Below are 21607 nucleotides of genomic sequence, written 5' to 3'. Positions count from 1 at the left end.
TAGAAAATGTATGGAGAGAAATAATAAATGAAAACTTCTCCTGACCCCTTACAAGAATGCACCTGAGTCCTCTTTCCTTACTAAACTGGAAAATCCAAATGGAGTGCCTTAGAGAAGAGGTGGGAGAAGCTGTGGATGGATGGATCTTGGTGTGTAGGTTACTCGTTGCTGTCTTAGGTATACCAGAGCTTTGCTTGGGGAGTTTGAACAAATAATTTGTGCTTTTATTTTTATTTGTATGATAATTACAGAGTTAAAAAGTAATCCTGTTTATCCCTCTTTTGCCCCACTTTTTGGAGGATGTTTATGGACGTGTTAAACGTCTTAAGGAGAAAAACACTTGATCAATACAGTAATTATAAATCCCCTAGTGGGCAAAGATCCCAAACTCAGGTGAAGATTCTGCTGCTGTGTGCAGCCATCTTCCCTCTGTATTCACAAAAGGACGTGGTGAAGAATAGCTGCTTTCTAGCATTCTGCCAAAAGGATCTATATGAACCTCTGAGTGACAAGACACTTGCATTGTCTTCCGGAGAGCTGAAGAAAGAAAAGGTTTTAACACCAAAAGCCACATTTCTGGAAGGTGGAAGGAACAGCACACATGACCCCTGAGGGCTCTGCTTTTTGAGGATTGTTTGCCTGTAGATTTAATTTCGTCTGATCTTGGGTTCCTGTGCGTCCTCATATTTACTTCCCCCTTTTATTTATTCTACCTGCCAAAGAAATGATCATAACAAACCATTAGAACTGGCAGGGCCCTCATCCTCATTTGATATGAGCTTCTTGCTTGCTTAGAATTTGCTGCTAAGCATTAGAACGCTTTCTAACCGATGTGTGTCTTTTCCCCCCTCCCACAGTCAGATCTTGAAGTTTTTCCTGTGGTTTTCCTTGGTGTCCATCTTTTCCACAAAGAATGTTAAATAAGCAATGGCAGGGACTGGAAATAATCCTTTCAACTAAGGAAAACCTTTCATGCATCTTTCCCACTAGTGTCATCGCACGAGTTAGAAGGACCAGAGGCACAAAGTTTATGGGATCAATTACAACGAGTTCACTATTAAACATTTTTTTAAAAAATCTGTTGTGAGAAGAATAAAGCAATAATTAAAATTAACTGAACAGCTTTTGCTCTATTGAGGCGTTAAATCTTTGTGTAAACACAATCATATTGTGCAAACATGGGTCTTTTCACTTGGCTGATTCAGACAGTGAAACCGCTGAAATTTTGAGGTCTCGGGGTCAAGGGCCCATTTTGACGCGGCTTGAAAGGTCACCTGCTCATTTGTGTCTCCGCTGTGCAGCACACTGGGCCGTGAGCAGGTATGATTCCTTGCCCACCACGGCACAGAGAGGAGCCGGCAGATCGCAGGTCTGAGGCTGGCACGTGAAGCCAGCGCGCTGCCCACGGGACGGGTGTGGGTGCCTGCCGGCCGCTGGGGTCCGAGCAGTGAGCCGGCTTGAGTGTGGAGAAAACAGCAGTTATGAAATATAAATGTGTTTATTATTACACTGGGCCCCATGCTATATAATTTCACACACACTCATATTTGTGATTTATGGCCACAGCTTTATATGGAGGAGAAGCTTGCTAATTAACCCAAATTGATAGGCAGGCCTCTGAAGATGATCAAATTGGAAGGAGCGGGGTAACTGAGAAAAAACGGTCTCCTAAAAGAACCAAAAAAAAGTGGCTGCCGTGTCGGAGGCATCCTTTGTTCATTTATTTTGATAAGCAGAGCTTTGCCTTAATTATTCATGATAATGCTTGCCCTGCAAGGAGTGTCTGTCCCCTGTCCTGGCAGCCCCGGCTCGGTGCTGGGTTCTCCGTGAGGTTAATGCCGAAAACACCCAGCCCAGCTTCTCTTGAGATGGTGTCATGCTTTCACCTGTGAGAGCTGAGACAGGTGAAGATTAGGAGGTTCACGCACACCTGCCGCCTGTCCCTTTCTGGAAGACGGATGTTGAATGGGTTGAAGGAGGGGAGGCCTCAGCCCTGGTTTGAGGCACTGCTGTGCTAATCAGGCTGCTTGCTGGTGCTGTACCTGTGTCCCTGCCCTGAATCCTCCCAAGGTGGGTGGTGATTTTCCCATCACAGGGAGGAAAAATAGAGGCCTAGAAGAGCCCAGGGATACCCAGCTAATAAGGAGCTAAGCTGACTTTAAGTCAAGATCTGATTCCAAAGTCGGTTCTCGTGCAGTATTCTGCTGGAATTTTCTAGGAGAGAAGCCAGGAAGGGGCATAGGAGCAAAGACCCCACCCAGCTTCCACCACAGCCCATCCCATTGGCTGTGCTTTCAGCTCATTTCCTGATCGTAGCAGCAATAAACATCATCGTTTCCAACAGCTTTCCAAAGTGATTCTTGTCTTGGCAGAATCTTGAGTTACTTGTTCTGGGAGCTCTTCAGAAGGAAAGCACTTTGGAATAGCATATGCTAGTTCCAGAGTACTCAGAGCATCCATGATTCATGACTCTTGCAGAAGAACTTAATGCAGGCAGGATACTGCGACCCCGGGATAACTTGATGGGCTATTTTTACTTGGATGTATAATTACTAGAGAGTGGATACTGAATGGCCCACCCACTCTATTCATAGCAGAACCTTGGGAGTCATCCCTGTACACAACCTTTTGTTTCCCCCTTATTCATTCATTTTCTATAACTTTTGGGCATTACTTTCTAACTATGTTTTGTATTTTGTTCACTTCTCTCCTTCTCTGCTGCTAGGAGCAATGCCGTCCATGTTCCAGCCACAGTCTTCTCTCTCCCAGATGGTTGTAGAGCCTCCTAGAGAGTCTGCCACATCAGCTTATTTCCCTCTGCAGCCCATTCTCCGTTTTGTAGCCAGGGTGATATTTTAAAGATTCAAATCTGATCGTGGTATGCCTCCGCTTAAAAGCTCACAGTAGCTGCCATTGTTTTTAGGATAATGTCCAAATCCTTACGTGTGGTGTGTAAGATGACTGTCCAATAGAAATATGTAATACAAGCCACATGTGTGTTTATATATACATATCCTGGCAGCTTTATTTTAAAAGTAATTAGTTATACTAATTAATTAATTTTAATACTAGACTTTAAAATAATTTCAACATGTAATCAATATTAACATTTATTAATGAACTACTTTACATTTTTTTCCATAGTAAGTCTTTGATATCCAGCATGTATTTTACACTTAGAGCACAGCTATATTCAGATTGCTCACATTTCAAATGCTCGGGAGGCACATGGGACTAGTGGCTTCCAGATTGGACCCAGCAGTCTGGCCCCTTACCGATTTCTCCAGTCCCATTGTGTTTCTCCCCTCCCTGCAGGACACACCAGATCCTCCTCTTTGGGCTTCTGGGCTAGGTGTGGGAGAGGATGTGGCAGAGAGGTAGGAGTTTGAGGAAACAGCCCAACACAGAGCCATCTTCAGTCTACCTTTGGACCTGCAGAGCTTTCAGGCAGTCGGAGGTATGGGTAAAGAATGAAGCCATTGCTTTTCTGTTGGCCTCGGGGGTCACCATTTTGGTTTATCTAGGGCTGTGTCAGGCTAAACTGATGCTTTTTTGAGAAAGTGAAGGGAATTAAATGGAAAACCACTGGTAAAGTTGATATGTGGTATCACTTTGCCTGCCTACCCCACACAGAGGTCCTGTAGTGGGTAGTACCATTATATGAGCTAAAGATGAGACTGTGGGACCTGACAGGGGTGAGTGAGGGGTAGTTCACATCCCTGGCTTCTAGTCTCTGTGGATAATATTCCTTCACATATTCATTTTTTAAAAGTTACAACAGCTACTGTGTGCATGCCTCTAAAGAGTTCTGGTATTCTTTCCAGTTGAAAGATTTATTTTATCAGAAAATATCTCCAAAAGGAATATGAACATTAATTTTTATTGTTAGCATTTAAATAAGAGGCAGAGTGAGATAAGGGTTAATTATGTGGACTCTGAAGGTGAGCCTTCCTAAATCTTCTAAATCTTGGTTGTACCACTCGTAAGCTGGTGAACTTGGGGAGTGGCTTAATTTCTCTGACCCTCAGTTTCTCATCTATAAAATGCGGGAGGATGATAGCATGTATCTCATAGGGCTGTTGAGAGGATTAAAGGAGAGAATAACCTTGAAGCCCCTAGAGTGCTGCAGTGCTAGCCCATAATGACTGCTGGATAAATATTAGCCAGTACCCTGTTTCCCCAGGATTTATAAAATATCATCATCAATTGAGGATTGATGGAACTGAGCCACAAGTCTTGGCTCAGGATGATCATGCAGGATGTTTTCTCAGGAAAGATGCATTTATTGTCTGTCTGTGTATAATGTTTTGTGTTTCTCTCTCTCACTTGGTTTCTGCTGTATGTATATCTATGTGAGGAAGGAAAATAGAGACATCTTATCAGGATTTGATTCTGCCATCCGTGTATCCAACAGAAAAAGCAGACATATTTTAGTGGATGAGATGTGTGGCATGGTGAGATGTATACCATATTTAGTGGTACATGGACTATGAGCTATTTTTCTATTTAAAAAGTTGCGCTGGGGCTTCCCTGGTGGCGCAGTGGTTAAGAGTCCGCCTGCAGATGCAGGGGTCACGGGTTCGTGCCCCGGTCCAGGAAGATCCCACATGCCATGGAACGGCTAGGCCCGTGAGCCATGGCCGCTGAGCCTGCGCGTCCAGAGCCTGTGCTCTGCAGCGGGAGAGGCCACAACAGTGAGAGGCCGGCTTACCGCAAAAAAAAAAAAAAAAAAGTTGCGCTGTTTGGTTCAAACCCTTTGTGTTTCTAATCAGTGACACAGTGCAAGTTGAGAAGTTGGGGCTTAGGGTGACATCTCTGATCATTCATTGAAAGACTAGCACCAGGAGGTGGTCTGCTCCTAACACCATACACTGATCTCTAACCACATTAGCTAGAAACAGGTGATTGCAGACCTTTTGTTCACCAAGAAGGTACATCCAGCCACTGGGTGTTGATATGAGCCACCTTGCATAAAGAAGGATGTTTGTTGGGAATATTTTAATAATAAGTTTGCTTACATAATAAAAAGCACTTGCCCAGCCATCATCTCTCTTCATACTTCATAAGAGTCCTGTGAGGCCAACATCAAAGAAGAGATTAGCCCCATTTGTTTCTGGTTTTATGTTTATCTTAGTATGGTATTTAGTACTTATTATCATTGGTGGATTTGTTTATTGGATTGGTTGCTCTCTTCCTTTTATATATATATATATGTTTGTTCTTTTTTTTCCTTTTTCTCTTTTTGTAAGTGTATGTTTATGCTTCTTTTTGTGATTTTATCTGTATAGGTTTGCTTTTACCATTTGTCCTAGGGTTCTGTCTGTTTGCTTTTTTCTTTCTTTTTTTTTGTTTTTTCTCTCTTCCTTTTCTTCTGAGCTGTGTGGCTGTCAGGGACTTGGTGCTCCGGCCAGGTGTCAGCCCTGAGCCTCTGAGGAGAGAGGGCTGAGTCCAGGACATGGACCACCAGAAAACTCCTGGCCCCACATAATATCAATCAGTGAGAGCTCTCCCAGAGATCTTTGTCTCAACACTAAGACCCAGTTCCACCCAACGACCAGCAAGTTCCAGTGCTGGACACCCCATGCCAAACAACTAGCAAGATGGGAACACAACCCCACCTATCAGCAGAGAGGCTGCCTAAAATCATAATAAGGTCACAGACACCCCAAAACACACCTCCAGACACGGCCCTGCCCACCAGAAGGACAAGATACAGCCCCACCCACCAGAACACAGGCACCAGTCCCCACTACCAGGAAGCCTACACAAGCCACTGAACCAACCTCACCCACTGGGGACACACACGAAAAAGAACAGGCACTATGAACCTGCAGCCTGCAAAAAGGAGACCCCAAACATAGTAAGTTAAACAGAATGAGGAAACAGAGAAATATGCAGCATATGAAGGAGCAAGGTAAAAATCCACCAGACCAAACAAAGGAAGAGGAAATAGGCAGTCTACCTGAAAAAGAATTCAGAGTAATGATAGTAAAGATGATCCAAAATCTCGGAAACAGAATGGAGAAAATACAAGAAACATTTAACAAGGACCTAGAAGAGCTAAAGAGCAAACAATGATGAAAAACACAATAAATGAAATTTAAAATACTCTAGAAGAAATCAATAGCAGAATAACTGAAGCAGAAGAACGGATAAGTGACCTGGAAGATAAACTAGTGGAAATAATTGCCACAGAGCAGAATAAAGAAAAAAGAATGAAAAGAATTGAGGACAGTCTCAGAGACCTCTGCGACAACATTAAACACACCAACATTTGAATTATAGGGGTCCCAGAAGAAGAAGAGAAACAGAAAGGGTCTGAGAAAATATTTGAAGAGATTATAGTTGAAAACTTCCCTAACATGGGAAAGGAAATAGTCAAGTCCAGGACATGCAGGGGGTCCCACACAGGATAAATCCAAGGAGAAACACGCCAAGACACATATTAATCAAACTATCAAAAATTAAATTCAAAGAAAAAATATTAAAAGAAGAAAGGGAAAAGCAACAAGTAACATACAAGGGAAACACCATAAGGTTAACAGCTGATCTTTCAGCAGAAACTCTGCAAGTCAGAAGGCAGTGGTAGAACATATTTAAAGTGATGAACGGGAAAAACCTACAACTGAGATTACTCTACCCGGGAAGGATTTCATTCAGATTCGATGGAGAAATTAAAACCTTTATAGACAAGCAAAAGTTAAGAGAATTCAGCAACACAAAATCAGCTTTACAACAAATGATAAAGGAACGTCTCTAGGCAGGAAACACAAGAGAAGAAAAAGACCTACAATAACAAACCCAAAACAGTTAAGACAATGGTAATACAAACATAGATATTGATAATTACCTTAAATGTAAATGGAGTAAATGCTCCAACCAAATGACACAGACTGGCTGAATGGATGCAAAAACAGACCCATATATTTGCTGTTTACAAGAGACCAACTTCAGACCTAGAGACACATACAGACTGAAAGTGAGGGGATGGAAAAAGATATTCCATGCAAATGGAAATCAAAAGAAAGCTGGAGTAGCAACTCTCCTATCAGGCAAAATAGACTTTAAAATAAAGACTATTACAAGAGACAAAGAAGGACACTACATAATGATCAAGGGATCGATCCAAGAAGAAGATATAACAATTGTAAATATTTATGCACCCAACTTAGGAGCACCTCAATACATAAGGCAAATGCTAACAGCCATAAAAGGGGAAATCGATAGTAACACAATCAGAGTAGGGAACTTGAACACCCCATTTTCACCAGTGGACAGATCATCCAAAATGAAAATAAATAAGGAAACACAAGCTTTAAATGACACTTTAAACAAAATGGGCTTAATTGATATTTATAGGACATTCCAAGTAAAAAGAACAGAATACACTTTCTTCTCAAGTGTTCATGGAACATTCTCCAAGATAGAGCATACCTTGGGTCACAAATCAAGCCTTCATAAATTTAAGAAAATTGAAATCATATCAAGTATCTTTTCCGACAACAATGCCATGAGACTAGATTTCAATTACAGGAAAAAATCTGTAAAAAAATACAAAGACATGGAGGCTAAACAATACACTACTAAATAACCAAGAGATCACTGAAGAAATCAAAGAGGAAATCAAAAAATACCTAGAAACAAATGACAATGAAAACACGACAACCCAAAACCTATGGGATGCAGCAAAAACGGTTCTAAGAGGGAAGTTTAATTAATTAATTAATTTATTTATTTTTGGCTGTGTTGGGTCTTCGTTTTGGTGCGAGGGCTTTCTCCAGTTGTGGGAAGCAGGGGCCACTCTTCATCGCAGTGTGCGGGCCTCTCACTATCGCGGCCTCTTGTTGCAGAGCACAGGCTCCAGACGCACAGGCTCAGTAGTTGTGGCTCACGGGCCCAGTTGCTCCGCGGCATGTGGGATCCTCCCAGACCAGGGCTCGAACCCACGTCCCCTGCATCAGCAAGCAGACTCTCAACCACTGCGCCACCAGGGAAGCCGTAAGAGGGAAGTTTATAGCAATTCAATCCTACCTCAAGAAACAAAAAACATCTCAAATAAACAACCTAACCTTACACCTAAAGCAATTAGAGAAAGAAGAACAAAAAAACACCAGAGTTAGCAGAAGAAATCATAAAGATCACATCAGAAATAAATGAAAAAGAAATGAAGGAAACAATAGCTATGATTAATAAAACGAAAAGCTCATACTCTGAGAAGATAAACAAAATTGATAAACCATTAGCCAAACTCATCAAGAAAAAAAGGAAGAATCAACAGGTTTAGAAATGAAAAAGAAGTAACAATTGACACTGCAGAACACAAAGGATCATGAAAGACTACTACAAGCAATGCTAGGCCAATAAAATGGACAACCTGGAAGAAATGGACAAATTCTTAGAAAGGTACAACCTTCCAAGACTGAACCAGGAAGAAATAGGAAATATCAACAGACTGAAATTTCAGACGAGCACTGAAATTGAAACTGTGATTTAAAATATTCCAACAAACAAAAGCCCAGGACCAGATGGCTTCACAGGTGAATTCTGTCAAACATTTAGAGAAGAGGTAACACCCATCCTTCCCAAACTCTTCCAAAATGTAGCAGAGGGAGGAACACTCCCAAACTCATTCTACAAGGCCACCATCACCCTGATACCAAAACCAAAGATGTCACACAAAAAAATTACAGACCAATATCACTGATGAACATAGATGCAAAAATCCTCAACAAAATACTAGCAAACAGAATCCAACAGCACATCAAAAGGATCATACACCGTGATCAAGTGGGGTTTATCCCAGGAATGCAAGGATTCTTCAATATACACAAATCAATCAATGTGATACACCATATTAAGAAACTGAAGGATAAAAACTGTATGTTCTCAATAGATGCAGAAAAAGCTTTCAACAAAATTCAACACCCATTTATGATAAAAACTCTCCAGAAAGTGAGCATAGAAGGAACCCACCTCAACATAATAAAGACCATGTATGACAAACCCACAGCCAACATCATTCTCAATGGTGAAAAACTGAAACAGTTTCCTCTGAGATCAGGAACAAGACAAGGTTGCCCACTCTCACCACTATTATTCAACATAGTTTTGGAAGTTTTAGCCATAGCAATCAGAGAAGAAAAAGAAATAAAAGAAAAAGAAATAAAGTCCAAATAGGAAAAGAAGAAGTAAAACTGTCACTGTTTGCAGATGACATGATCCTATACATAGAGAATCCTCAAGATGCTACCAGAAAACTACTAGAGCTAATCAATGAATTTGGTAAAGTAGCAGGATTCAAATTAAATCACAGAAATGTCTTGCATTCCTATACACTAACAATGAAAAATCTGAAAGAGAGATTAACAATCCCATTTACCACTGCAACAAAAAGAATAAAATATCTAGGAATAAACCTTCCTAAGGAGACAAAAGACTTGTATGCAGAAAACTATAAGACACTGATGAAAGAAATTAAAGACAATACAAAGAGATGGAGGGATATACCATGTTCTTGGATTGGAAGAATCAACATTGTGAAAATGACTCTACTACCCAAAGCAATCTGCAGATTCAGTGCAACCCCTATCAAGCTACCAATGGCATTTTTCACAGAACTAGAACAAAAAATTTTACAATGTGTATGGAAACACAAAAGACCCCAAATAGCCAAAGCAATCTTGAGAAAGGCAAATGGAGCTGGGGGAATGAGGCTCCCAAACTGCTGACTATACTACAAAGCTACAGTAATCAAGACAGTATGGTAGTAGCACAGAAACAGAAATAGAGATCAATGGAACAGGCTAGAAAGCCCAGAGATAAACCCACACACATATGGTCACCTTATCTTTGACAAAGGAGGCAAGAATATACAATGGAGAAGAGACAGCCTCTTCAATAAGTGGTGCTGGGAAAACTGGACAGCTACATGTAAAAGAATGAAATTAGGGCACTTCCTAACACCGTACACAAAAGTAAACTCAAAATGGATTAAAGACCTAAATGTAAGGCCAGACACTATAAAACTCTTAAAAGAAAACATAGGCAGAACACTCTATGACATAAATCACAGCAAGATCCTTTTTGACCCACCTCTTAGAGAAATGGAAATAAAAACAAAACAAATGGGACCTAATGAAACTTAAAAGCTTTTGCACAGCAAAGGAAACCATAAACAAGACGAAAAGACAACCCTCAGAATGGGAGAAAATATTTTCAAATGAAGCAACTGACAAAGGATTAATCTCCAAAATATACAATCAGCTCATGCAGCTCAATATAAACAACCCAATCCAGAAATGCACAGAAGACCTAAATAGACATTTCTCCAAAGAAGATATACAGATTGCCAACAAACGCATGAAAGGATGCTCAGCATCACTAATCATTACAGAAATGCAAATCAAAACTACAGTGAGGTATCACCTCTCACTGGTCAGAATGGCCATCATCAAAAAATATACAAATAATAAATGCTGGAGATGGTGTGGAGAAAAGGGAACCCTCTTGCACTGTTGGTGGGAATGTCAATTGATATAGCCACTATGGAGAACAGTATGGAGGTTCATTAAAAAACTAAAAACAGAACTACCATATGACCCAGCAATCCCACTACTGGGCATATACCCTGAGAAAACCATAATTCAAAAAGAGACATGTACCACAATGTTCATTGCAGCACTATTTACAATAGCCAGGACATGGAAGCAACCTAAGTGTCCATTGATAGATGAATGGATAAAGAAGATGTGGCACATATATACAGTAGAATATTATTCGGTCATAAAAAGAAACAAAATTGAGTTATTTGTAGTGAGGTGGATGGACCTAGAGTGTGTCGTACAGAGTGAAGTAAGTCAGAAAGAGAAAAACAAATACCTTATGCTAACACATATATATGGAATCTAAAAAAAAAAAAAAGAAAAGGTTCTGAAGAACCTAGGGGCAGGATAGGAATAAAGACGCAGAGGTAGAGAATGGACTTGAGGACATGGCAAGGGGGAAGGGTAAGCTGGGACGAAGTGAAAGAGTAGCATTGACATATATACACTACCAAATGTAAGATAGATAGCTGGTGGGAAGCAGCTGCATAACACAGGGAGATCAGCTCTGTGCTTTGTGACCACCTAGAGGGGTGGGATAGGGAGGGTGAGAGGGAGGGGATATGGGGATATATGTATACATATAACTGATTAACTTTGTTACACAGCAGAAACTAACACAACATTTTAAAGCAATTGTACTTCAATAAAGATGTTAATTAAAAAAAAAGAGAGAGAGGTTAGCCCCATTTTGCAGAGGAGGAAAGTGAGACTCAAAGAGTATGTAACTGTCTAAGACCAAATAGTTAAGTAGTAAGAGTAAAGGCTAGAACCCAGGTCACCTGTTTGTGAGTCGTGTGTGTGTGTGTGTGTGTGTGTATGTGTGTATGTGTGAGTGCGTGCGCGTATGTATTTTCCACTGAACTGTACTTGCAAACATGATACTCCATTTCCAGAAGTTCTGGCAACCTTTCTGAATAAAACAAAAAGTGAGATTGAGATGTGAAATAATGCTTTTACTGCAAGTTTTCCATTTGGGCATGCATTATTTTCATTCATTGCTTTCTGTTTACCCTTTGAATTAATAAGAACATAAATGAAGCTATTTGTGACAGAGACCCAAGCTAACAGAGGCTTAAAGAAGATGGAAGATTTTTTTTTCTCTTTCACATAAAAGTCCAGGCTCTGAGGCAGGTGTGCTCTGAGAAGTTTTCAAAAGCCCAGACTCCTGTCCTGTTGGTCCCTCCCCCATCCCAAGGGTTTCTGTCCTTACGGGATCGCCCATGTCCATGCAATTCAAGATGGCTACTCCCAGGCCTGCTTTATATCAACCTAGTTTTCATGCAACTATTTTGAAAGTGGGAAGGGGAGAGGATGTCCCAACTTTTAAAAGTACAGCTTGGAATTGCACTTGTCACTTCCACTCACATCTCATCAACCAGAAGTTAGTTATATGTCGATATGCAACTGCAAAGGAGCTGGGAAGTAGAATTCTCATTCTGGGTAGCAATGAGCATGGCTAAAATCTGGGGATTCTCTTATGATAGAAAAAGGGAGAATGACTATAGAAGGACAACTGGCTGTTGCTGCTCTGCTCTGAGTCTTAAGAATAGCCTCTTTTTAAGACATTTAAACATGAAGCACTTCAGTTCAGAAATTCTAGAAGTATAATATGGTAAGAAAAAAAATCGCAGTGCATTTTAGTTTGTGGCACATTGCACAGTCAAAATAACTGCAGGGAAACTAGCTTCCTGTGGTATGCCAGAAGTTCTGAATGGAAATTTAATTTACATTTTGCATTTTATGAGAATATTGCATTATTGGCATAATATGAAGTGACTGGGAAATGAATAACTTTGAGAAAGTAAGCCTATAGGGTCAAATTAACCACATCTTAATATTCTTGCACTTTTTTCTTTCCAAAGTATCAAATCACATTGCACTGACATTTTCACCCCACGTTGAAAATTTAGTAGAAGAATGAAGAGAAAAGTATTTTGTAGCTGTGGGTTTAGCACAGACAAAATTAAGGCTGTTTGAGGTTAGAGGGATATAGTCTGACAGATTGTGTGGGGATGTTTTTACATATGTGGGTGTCAACATGTTTGTGCTGAATTGTTTGCAGATTTGGGGGGAGGTGGTTTTGTGTGTGTGTGTGTGTGTGTGTGTGTGTGTGTGTGAATGTAGACTCCATGGGTGGCTTCAATCATTGTGTTTTCTTCCTAATTCCTATTACAAAGCAGCAGAAAGAGGTTGTAGGAGGATCTAAGCTACAGTGCTTGAAGGAGGGTTTGAACTAAGGACTAGTCATAGATGCATGTTTGTTCGATCAAGTTAATTGATGGTCTTTGAAATGTCTCCACTGTTCTAAATAAGTCTTGGAAATACTAAGGCAAGTAAACCTGGCCTCTGCCCTTGCAGGGACCAGTTGGTTTTGTGAGGCGACAGCATGTAAACAAATCACTCAAGCAGTAAGATGAGACTCTCCTGAAGAAGTTATAGGATCAGAGAGGAAGGGGCACCCAGTTCTACCAGAGTTGGTCCAGAATCGCTTCCCAGAGGATATGCTTTGTGAGGTACTGGTGCCACACATTAGGCTAGGCTCTGAGGATACAGCTATGTAAAGACATGAACTCTCACTTCAAGGAAATCCGTCTCCTGGGAGGGGGGTGGCTTGTCATCAAGACCCCTAAGGGTGTGCTTCTTACTTCTTTCCAGTCCATTCTTGAAATTCCTCTTCATATACTCCCCCTTCACCTCAGCCGCGACACCCCACTGTTCCGCATCTGTGGGCCTTTGTATCTGCTGTTCCTTCTCCCTGAAATGCCCACTTCCCTTGTCCCTGGCATCCTTCAAGTTTCAGTGAGGCTTCTCTCTTCTGGGATGCCTACCCTGAGGGTCCTACAGAGTCTAGGGATGGCCTTCTCCACACATCCACGCACATGCACTGATCAGACACATCGGGCTTTTGTTGTTTGTGTGCACACATGGGGCTTCCCCACCTGGAACCCCTCTAAAACAGAGACCCTTTACTTTTTTGCTTTAATCTCCGGCACTGTCATTGCTCGGTGCATATAAGAACCAACAAGTAATGTTGGTTGAATCTAGGTTGTCACACTGAAGAGGCTGATGGTATTTTCACCATCAGTGAGTTAGACCAGAAGTCTTGGTATCTGACTTTGCCTGCTCACTTGTGGACAGAGATGAGGTGTGTCGGAAACAATTGCATGTTAGGGTTTGTGAATCTGGAAGGCAGGATGTTACTGTTGATTTCTGATTGATCACTGACCTGTTCATTAGTAAGTGTCATTCTGAGTGAACTATATGCACTGAGAATGCCTGAGCTGGTACTCGACAGTGGGTGATGACAAAGAGGCAAGCGAGAAAGCATCTAGCTCTGTTCCTAGACACATTGGATACTCAGGCAGGGCAAAAGATCAAGGCATAAAAAGATAAATGTCTATAGGAAATAGCAAACAGTGACCAAAGAGTGAAAACTCGGACAAAACTATAGTTTTCTGAGAAGGAGAAATACTTTGGGCTGACATGTAGAAGACAGACACATCTTGAGTTGAGGACATCCCCGTAAGCAGGAAGGGCTGGGGCGGGCTGCTTGGGAATGTTGGAGAGTGAGGGGTTTGTGGAAGGAGTAGTGGATAGATAAGGGTAGGGAAAAAAGTGAGATGGTTTTGTGGACATCTTTTCCAAAGTACATAGGCAGTGGTATTTGAAAAGCATCTTGCATAAGTTATCATTTGTCAAAATAAGAGACTAATATTTTCCTTTCGAGTTTTATTTCCTTAAACTTCATACTTGGGCAGGTACGCATGTGGGATGGTTTAGCTAATGGGGAAATTTGGTCTCTGGGAAAAAAGGGGGTTAATCTTGGGAGAGTTAAGTTATATAGACAAATTGATGCTTTAAATCTTGACTCGAAATCTCTAGGGAATTGGATCCATATCTATTCAGCTTGAATGGTAGCTGGTCCAGGTGAGGGCCCATATCTCCATCGTCTGTATGTAAATGATACAATTTGGGCTTTTTGAGGATTGATAAAGTTACCTTTTTGTTTTTTAATTTAAGACAAATTACCTTATCCAGTATTGATTTGCTTAGACCACTTCTCTACCATCTGCATTTGTATAATCAGGGAATAACAATTAATGATTGCGTTAGCTGAATCAGAACAAATTCAGGATGCTGACACTAGTCATTTGATAATTTCCAAAATCAGATCTAACGTGGTTTTTGGATTATCCAGTTTTATGGTTTTCTATACCACCAGTCCATCTCTTTCCATATATATCACATATGTAGCAGAAAATTAACTCTGTACCCTAATATATGTGTTTCAAGCTTATATTATCCAGTTTTTAGTTAGCAAAAAAGGAAAATTCCGTGTATCTAAGACAATAAATTAGGCATCATCTACTAATGTGATATGTGCCAGTTGGTGACTACCATGTGTCCTGGATCCAGTGAGATTTGTTTTAGCCTACCCTCCCGACACACTGGTACTGGACCTCCATGCCCCCCTTTTTTTCATAAATCCCAGATACACAATCCTCTCCCGCTGCCCTCGGGTTCTCCCAGATCCTCACCAGTAGGTATAAGGCCTACTCTCTTTCAAAGCTCTGTGCTACCCATTATTCTTTTTCTTACTACCTGCCTTCATGCTAGAAGAATAAATTCCTGCCAGTACTCACTTGAAGTTGTACACCTGAGTTACCAGCCTCTGAAATTCGTTGGACCTTTGGGGGGAAGGGTTCCTGTTCTATGTTGGTTTGCTTCTGAAGGGCATGGCACACTCCTGCATTAGAGATATTACTACTTTCACAGTGGCTTGGTGATACTTTTTTCATATCAGCTAAGCTTGGAACATGTGATTGGGGCTAAAGTTACATTTTTTTCCTCTTCATTTTTAAAATTAAATTTTTTTAAATGATTCAAAAATTAATAGTTTGGTCATGGTTGTAATAGTAATACACTGTTCCTGCATGTATCCTTGGCAATCATGCTATATTTACATTTGAATACAAAAATCAAAGATTTTGGCAATGAGTTTGAAATTCATAGTTCTTAATCAAATTCTTACCTAAATACATCACATTGAATTGTGGAGACCTGGCTTACAGAGTAATATCTTTATTGCTAAATGGAGGAAATGCCCTACAAATTAGTTTCAAATAAATTCACATGGTGTAGTTATTGTGACAGGAAAAGAGACAAATGTTTTAACAAATTTTTTCTTCAAATTTAATTTCTATCTAGCTTTTAACTTTTATTGTAACTTTGGTAATCACCAAAATGTACTTAAATTTCCAAATTGATATTAAACTTTCCTTGAATTTATCTTTAAAAAGCTGATAAAAATAATTTTTAAAATTAATATTGGACAACAGCAACCAAAAGAAGCCAGTAAGAATCAAAGCAAAATAAGAAAAAATTAACCATGGTGCCAGAAAGACATTTAGTTCCCCGAATGGTCATACTTACCTGTTTTACAGCGTGAGATCATATAACTTCAGGTATGAGTGTTGAATTTTTAAGTGAGTTTACAGTCTTTTGAGAATTACTCTCTTAAGAGTTGTGGGATTTTGTTTTTGTTTTGCTGGGGGAAGGGAATTAATTGTAACTTACTGAAAATATTAGAATGCTGTATACATTTTGATAAAATAAGAAATCAGTTTGACTTTGAGAATATTATGATACCCCTAGCCTTATGGGACACATGCTGTGGTATCTAAAAACAAATGTATTGGACTCACAGGTTGCACATTTGCAAAAACTCTATAATTGCTGAGAGATATACTTGTTCCAGCATATGTGATGGTTGCCTGTTTTCATGACCAATCCAGTCTTCCTTCAGCATTTCAGACAAATTCACTAAGAATCTAACAGTTCACCTCCAAAGGAACGTTTAGAAAAAGTTAACAGTCATTAAAAATGGAATATGTCCCCAAAGACTTGCTTAATCCTGTGTATTTCCAGGCCGTGTTTTACAAAGCTAGGTGGGTCTGAGAAGTGATTCAGTGTGATGCTTGGGCTCCAGTTTAAGTTTCATGGAGAAGCCCTTGTGCCCTTGCCCTGCATACAGAGGTGACAGAGATCTCTGTTCCCATAGTCTTCTCTGGCCTCCTGCACACCTGCAAACTCCATTTTGATATCACCATCATTGTCAATACACCTTTTATCCATTTGGGACTTCGTAATTGACCACTTTTATGTACTAGATTCCATTGAATCTTCATAACTACAAGAGAAGAGGGAAGATGTTTTAAAATTTCTTTTCTACGCGGTTAAGAACAGTAAATCCAGAAGAAGTTAACTGACTCTGCAGGGCTGTATTGCTAGTATGTGGCAAAGCCAGAGCTAAAAGAATCTGGTTTTGGATGACTAGTCCTTTATCTCTCCACCAGACCAATGATTCAAGTTTCATCAGGGCATTGAGGGAAGCCTACCCTGAGGGTCCTACAGAGTCTAGGGATGGCCTCCTCCACACATCCATGCACACACATTGATCAGTTGCATTGGGCTTGTGTTGTTTGTGTTCACGCGTGGGGCTTCCCCACCTGGGAACTCCTTTAGTGCCGAGACCATTTGCTTTTGCTTTAATCTCTAGCACTGTCATTGCTCGGTGCATATTAGAACCAACAATTAATGTTGGCTGAACCCAGGTTGTCACACTGAAGAGGCTGATGGTATTTTCACTATCAGTGAGTTAGACCAGAAGTATCAGTATTTGACTTTGCCTCCTTACCTGCAGACAGAGATGAGTTGTTTTGGATGATGTGTGTTAGGGTTTGTGAATCTGGATAGCAGGGTGGTAACATAGCTTTTTGTGCTGGGCATTGGTAAGAGTTTAGAAAGGATGAGGCCTTACACTTGAATTAATGGTGGGAATTCTACATAGAAGCTATATTTTAAACTAGTGCTGTCTAAAATAGAAATATATGCAAGCCATATATGTGATTTAAAATTTTCTAGTAACCACATTTTGTAAAAAGTAAATAGAAATAGGTAATAGTAATTTTAATAATATATTTTATCTAAACCAATATATCCAAAATATTCTTTCAACATAAATCAATATGAAAAATTATTGAGCTATATTTTACATATTCTTTTTATTAATAAGTCCTCCATATCCGGTGTATTCTATACTTATTGCATGCCTAAATCCATATGCTAAATTTTCAATGGTTAAAGTTAAATACAGTCCTACCAAAAGAAGAGTATAAAGTATTCTTTATATTGCTTCAGTTTTCAAATTTTAATTTACATTAAATTAAATTGGAAGTTCAGTTTTTTGTTTTTGTTTTTGTTTTTTTTGCGGTACGCGGGCCTGTCACTGTTGTGGCCTCTCCCGTTGCGGAGCACAGGCTCCGGACGCGCAGGCTCAGCGGCCATGGCTCACGGGCCCAGCCGCTCCGTGGCATGTGGGATCTTCCCTGACCGGGGCACAAACCTGTGTTCCCTGCATCGGCAGGCGGACTCTCAACCACTGCGCCACCAGGGAAGCCCGGAAGTTCAGTTCTTTAGTTGCCTTAGCCACATTTCAAGTGCTCACAGCCACATGTGGTTTCTGACTACTGTATTGGACACTGCAGTTGTTGACAGCTGTGGGATTAAGTCAAAATCCTTTCTCACCTCTCTCCATATTCTGAAGTAGGAGCTATACCTCATTAAGGATATAAGGTTTAAATTTTAATTTATAAATTTTTAAACAACCATTTTAAGGTGGTGATCCAGGCAATGAGGAGTTAACCTAATCTAAGCCAGTTATTATTTTATTAGTTGTTTTAAAAATAAAAAAAAAATAGAGTAAATGTTTGTATGGTCTGTAAAGTGTCTGGTGCTTTGCATAAATTCAGAACTCAGGCCCTAGCACCTAGTTGGCTTTTGGGTGAGCAAGTAAATGGATGAATGAAAACAATCAACATGGAGCATAAATAAATGAGTACATATTTTATTTTATGTAATAGTTATAAATGCTTTTGAATTCAAGAAAATAAAGCCCTTGTCTCATTTTTCCATCGCTCCCCTAATCTAAAAACCTTGGGAAAAAAATATTTAAAATTCAGCTGGAACAATGATTATTAATAATATTTAACAATGTTAGTAATAATAATTGGAAGCCATTTCCACCTTAAAAGTGGCAATCTGGAAAACGGGGCCATGGTCGTTTTCTTTGAGTTTGAGAATTTACAAACCTGTCACAGCATCATGACCTGTATATTGCATTGCTCACTACAACTTTCCATTAAATGTTTAATTTATTGAATTCATGTAGATCAATCTCAAAGTGATTTAGTAAATAAATGTTTCAAACATTATCATTAAAAAAAAAAATTTAGCTGGAATCTAAGAGGAACTCTGAGACAGTTTTCCAAAGCAGCGTTAATAACGTGGAGTATTTTTTCGTTGTAGCACATACACCCTGAGGAGGGATTGCCAAGCTATAGAGTGAAAACACTGGTTACTCTTTTTCCAATTTTTTTTTAATGTTTATTTATTTTCTTATTAGTCATCCATTTTATACACATGAGTGTATACATGTCAATCCCAGTCTCCCAATTCATCCCAGCACCACCCCCCACCCCCCCGCCGCTTTCCCCCCTTGGTGTCTATACGTTTGTTCTCTACTTCTGTATACCAATTTCTGTTCTGCAAACCAGTTCATCTGTGCCATTTTCTAGGTTTCACATATATGCGTGAATATACGATATTTGTTTTTCTCTTTCTGACTTACTTCACTCTGGATGACAGCCTCTAGATGCATCCACATCTCTACAAATGACCCAATTTTGTTCCTTTTTATGGCTGAGTAATATTCCATTGTATATATGTACCACATCTTCTTTATCCATTCGTCTGTTGATGGGCATTTAGGTTGCTTCCATGACCTGGCTATTGTAAATAGTGCTGCAGTGAACATTGGGGTGCATGTGTCTTTTTGAATTATGCTTTTCTCTGGGTATATGCCCAGTAGTGGGATTGCTGGGTCATATAGTAATTCTATTTTTAGTTCTTTAAGGAACCTCCATACTGTTCTCCATAGTGGCTGTATCAATTTACATTCCCACCAACAGTGCAAGAGGGTTCCCTTTTCTCCACACCCTCTCCAGCATTTGTTGTTTGTAGGTTTTCTGATGATGCCCATTCTAACTGGTGTGAGGTGATACCTCGTAGTTTTGATTTGCATTTCTCTAATAATTAGTAATGTTGAGCAGCTTTATGTGTGCTTCTTGGCCATCTGTATGTCTTCTATGGAGAAATGTCTGTTTAGGTCTTCTGCCCAGTTTTTGATTGGCTTGTTTGTTTTTTTAATATTGAGCTGCATGAGCTGTTTATATATTTTGGAGATTAATCCTTTGTTAGTTGCTTCATTTGCAAATATTTTCTCCCATTCTGAGGGTTGTCTTTTCGTCTTGTTTATGGTTTCCTTTGCTGTGAAAAAGCTTTTAAGTTTCATTAGGTCCCATTTGTTTATTTTTGTTTTTATTTCCATTTCTCTAAGAGATGGGTCAAAAAAGATCTTGCTGTGATTTATGTCAAAGAGTGTTCTTCCTATGTTTTCCTCTAAGAGTTTTATAGTGCCCAGTCTTACATTTAGGTCTCTAATCCATTTTGAGTTTATTTTTGTGTATGGTGTTAGAGAGTGTTCTAATTTCATTCTTTTACATGTAACTGTCCAGTTTTCCCAGCACTACTTATAGAAGAGGCTGTCTTTTCTCCATTGAATATTCTCGCCTCCTTTATCAAAAAGTAGGTGACCATATGTGTGTGGGTTTATCTCTGGGCTTTCTATCCTGTTCCACTGATCTCTGTTTCTGTTTCTGTGCCACTACCATACTGTCTTGATTATTGTAGCTTTGTAATATAGTCTGAAATCCAGGACCCTGATTCCACCAGCTCCATTTTCCTTTCTCAAGATAGCTTTGGCTATTCGGGGTCTTTTGTGTTTCCATACGAATTGTGAAGTTTTTTACTCTAGTTCTGTGAAAAATGCCATTGGTAGTTTGATAGGGATTGCATTGAATCTATAGATTGCTTTGGGTAGTATAGTCATTTTCACAATATTGATTCTTCCAATCCAAGAACACGGTATATCTCTCCATCTGTTTGTATCATCTTTAATTTCTTTCATCAGTGTCTTATAGTTTTCTGCATACAGGTCTTTTGTCTCCCTAGGTAGGTTTATTCCTAGGTATTTTATTCTTTTGTTGCAATGGTAAACGGGAGATTACCATTCCTTAATTTAAATTCCTTAATTTCTCTTTCAGATTTTTCATCTTTTGTGTATACGAATGCAAAAGATTTCTGTGCATTAATTTTGTATCCTGCAACTTTACCAAATTCATTGATTAGCCCTAGTAGTTTTCTGGTGGCATCTTTAGGATTCTCTATGTATAGTATCATGTCATCTACAAACAGTGACAGTTTTACTTCTTTTCCAATTTGTATTCCTTTTATTTATTTTTTGTCTCTGATTGCCGTGACTAGGACTTCCAAAACTATGTTGAATAATAGTGGTAGGAGTGGACATCCTTGTCTTGTTCCTGATCTTAGAGGAAATGCTTTCAGCTTTTCACCATTAAGAATGACATTGGCTGTGGGTTTGTCATATCTGGCCTTTATTATGTTGAGGTAGGTTCCCTCTATGCCCACTTTCTGGAGAGTTTTTATCATAAATGGTGTTGAATTTTGTTGAAAGCTTTTTCTGCATCTATTGAGATAATCATATGGCTTTTATTCTTCAGTTTGTTAATATGGTGTATCAGATTGATTGATTTGCGTATAGTGAAGAATCCTTTCATCTCTGGGATAAATCCCACTTGATCATGGCGTATGATCCTTTTAATGTGTTGTTGGATTCTGTTTGCTAGTATTTTGTTGAGGATTTTTGCATCTCTAGTCATCAGTGATATTGGTCTGTAATTTTCTTTTTTTGTGGTATCTTTGTCTGGTTTTGGTATCAGGGTGATGGTGGCCTCATAGAATGAGTTTAGGAGTGTTTCTCCCTCTGCAATTTTTTGGAAGAGTTTGAGAAGTTTGGGTGTTAG

General features: G+C 39.6%; 1 protein-coding gene across 7 annotated transcripts in view; it reads left to right on the top strand.

Moving 5' to 3' along the window:
- KLF7 (KLF transcription factor 7) overlaps positions 1 to 21607 on the top strand; it is a 150375-nt gene that overhangs the window by 100232 nt on the left and 28536 nt on the right. The window contains exon 5 of one of the 7 annotated variants that reach the window (XM_033429117.2): positions 858 to 1119. The exons of the other annotated variants lie outside the window; for them this stretch is intronic. Coding sequence (XP_033285008.1) covers positions 858 to 868 — 11 coding nt within the window. The 3' untranslated portion in view covers positions 869 to 1119. Of the gene's footprint in view, positions 1 to 857; positions 1120 to 21607 lie in introns of those variants that run through there. 7 annotated transcript variants of the gene reach the window in all.

This window comes from Orcinus orca, chromosome 7 (genome assembly GCF_937001465.1).
Source record: "Orcinus orca chromosome 7, mOrcOrc1.1, whole genome shotgun sequence".
Classification (NCBI taxonomy): domain Eukaryota; kingdom Metazoa; phylum Chordata; class Mammalia; order Artiodactyla; family Delphinidae; genus Orcinus; species Orcinus orca.
The sequence above is the reverse complement of the archived record's forward strand: the minus strand, read 5'-3'. Positions and strand labels throughout refer to the sequence as shown.